Source organism: Egretta garzetta, unplaced genomic scaffold, assembly GCF_000687185.1.
Source record: "Egretta garzetta isolate BGI_Z169 unplaced genomic scaffold, ASM68718v1 scaffold19, whole genome shotgun sequence".
Taxonomy (NCBI): domain Eukaryota; kingdom Metazoa; phylum Chordata; class Aves; order Pelecaniformes; family Ardeidae; genus Egretta; species Egretta garzetta.
Window position 1 is genome coordinate 155,398 of NW_009260768.1, and position 1,112 is coordinate 156,509.

At 60.4% G+C, this 1,112-nt stretch overlaps 1 protein-coding gene across 1 annotated transcript in view; it reads left to right on the forward strand.

The window, feature by feature from the left end:
• ARSG (arylsulfatase G) overlaps window positions 1–1,112 on the forward strand; it is a 31,120-nt gene that overhangs the window by 6,647 nt on the left and 23,361 nt on the right. The window contains exon 6 of the mRNA XM_035901554.1: window positions 371–451. Coding sequence (XP_035757447.1) covers window positions 371–451 — 81 coding nt within the window. The remainder of the gene's footprint in view (window positions 1–370; window positions 452–1,112) is intronic.

A 1,112-nucleotide genomic window follows, 5' to 3' on the forward strand; every position in this document is an offset into this window, starting at 1 on the left:
AGACCATAAATCCTCATTCATTAAGAAGCCCAAATCCGCTCTCGCTGAGCAGCCTCCCTAATGAGGATGTCTCGCTTCCTGACGACGGAACCGCTCCGCCGCTCATTAACGCCCAAAGCTGGTGGCAGCCGTCCCCACCCCGCGCCTCAGCTCCACTCCAGCCCCTCAGCCCCGACTCGGGCAGCCCGGGCCCTTGAAAATAAACTTTTAGAAATAAAAATAAATAAACCCGCTGCTCCTGCTAGTGTGGGAAAACATCACAGGGATGGGAAGGAGGGATGGAGGGGTCACTCGTCCTTGCTCGCCCCCCATGGCAGAGGTGCCCGCCAGCCCCAGTGTCACTCATGGGGACATTTCTTTTCTCTTGCAGGTGACAACGGCCCCTGGGCACAGAAGTGCGAGCTGGCGGGGTGCCTGGGGCCATTCCTGGGGGCCTGGCAGAGGCAGCGAGGTAACCTGGCAGCGTGGGGGGGCTCCGTGCCCCTGAGGGTGCAGGGGGGGGGCTGCTCCACAAAGCCCTTTATTGCCCATCGAGGGGACACGGGGAGCATTTCACCCCCCAGCCTTTCTGCTGGCTGCTGCCCTGGGCTGAGTTGCCTTGAAGACACCCCAGAAGAATTATTTTTCTTTCAAGCAGTCAAGTTTTCCCCTAAAATGGGGGGGGGAGCTGCCCCCCACTCCCCACCCCGGTCCCTGTTACCCCAGAGCTTGAGGTGAGCGGCTGCTGGTTTTGGAGATGGGATCCTCTCACCACCCAAGCATCGGCTCCGGCAGGGTCTCGCAGCCCCCAGCCCCATCCCTCCCGGAGCGGAGCACCCGCCAGCCCTCCCAGCACTACAGGACTTTGCTTTTCTTTCTCCCCACCGTTTTGTTGGGGGTTTTTTTGGGTTTGGGTTTTTTTTTTTTTTCTGCCTTCCCTCCTTTTTCCGGCCAAGCCATCTGCTTGGTGGGTTTATTTCAGCCGGAGCGACCAGAAGCATGCATGAGTCAGGCATTTCCCACTTCTGCTTATATTACGCAGTGTAAACGCGCGCCGGGCTCGGTTCCCCTCTTTGCTCGGGGTCAGCGGGGAGGGAGCGGCGGCGGAGGGGGCGCGGGGGGGAGCGCCTCCG